The 1,037-nt window shown below is 42.6% G+C and overlaps 1 protein-coding gene across 1 annotated transcript in view; it reads left to right on the top strand.

The window, feature by feature from the left end:
- The window catches only part of ENTPD1 (ectonucleoside triphosphate diphosphohydrolase 1), a 78,919-nt gene that overhangs the window by 40,160 nt on the left and 37,722 nt on the right, over positions 1-1,037 (top strand). The window contains exon 6 of the mRNA XM_008582608.1: positions 212-451. Within this exon, the coding sequence (XP_008580830.1) occupies positions 212-451 (240 nt within the window). The remainder of the gene's footprint in view (positions 1-211; positions 452-1,037) is intronic.

The raw sequence follows: 1,037 nt of genomic DNA on the forward strand, positions 1-1,037 counted from the left end.
ACACTGCTTGTATGTTGTTGCAGTCTGTGCTATGCATTTGAAGCCCTTCTTTTCTTGCTGTTGATCTGATACAGATTCAGGAACCTCCAGTGAGCTTTACCTGACCTGTATGCCCCCATTTCTTTGCCCTAGGAAGCCCTGAGTCCAAGAAATAGTGTGAAAAATAGGATATTCAGAGACTTCTAGAACTGGTGACTGTACTCTTTTTCAGAAATCAAGTTGGCTCAACCTTAACCCAGAAGAAGACAATGGTCAGGGAACCTATGGAGCTTTGGACCTTGGGGGAGCCTCTACACAAATCACTTTTGTGCCCCAAAACCAGACTATCGAGTCCCCAGCAAACGCTCTGCAATTTCGCCTCTATGGCAAGGACTACAGTGTATATACACACAGCTTCCTGTGCTATGGGAAGGATCAAGCACTCTGGCAGAAACTGGCCAAGGACATTCAGGCAAGTATATAACTGAATCCAGACCTGCCTTTCCCACATCTGGGCCTCCAGCGCCCACATCCTGTTGTTTTCTTTTTCTAATTCAGTAACTGGTCTGAAGTTGGTTATTGGACTCTCCAAACCTTTTCAGTCAGGATATTGAACTTTGTCTGGTCAACTCCTATGAATTGTTCTCTCCAGATATCACCTTCTTTGTTCATTTACTGCATTAACTCCAAGGACATGATTCAGATCCCTTCTTAGGGAATAATTTCTCACCCCTGTGGGGTTGATAATCAAAATTACATGCTAGGGGCTGGCCAGTTAATTCAGTTGGTTAGTGCACAGACTTGTAACACCAAAATCGTGGGTTCAGATTCCTGGACTGGCCAGCCACCAATAAATGAATGAATGAATAAATAAATAAAATTACATACTATTGTTTGGAGGAGGGATGTTCAATTCATAAGCTCTTCTAGACTGCTTTTTAGTCTCTCTTTCCTACAAACTACAGAAAATAGGGTTGTCAGAAATGACCTGCAGAAGAGGAGGGAGAAAAGAAAAACACGTCAGGGAAAACACAGTTTATCAATCAACACTTTTTCTG

The sequence above is a fragment of the Galeopterus variegatus genome, unplaced genomic scaffold (genome assembly GCF_000696425.1).
Source record: "Galeopterus variegatus unplaced genomic scaffold, G_variegatus-3.0.2 Scaffold2680, whole genome shotgun sequence".
Lineage (NCBI taxonomy): Eukaryota > Metazoa > Chordata > Mammalia > Dermoptera > Cynocephalidae > Galeopterus > Galeopterus variegatus.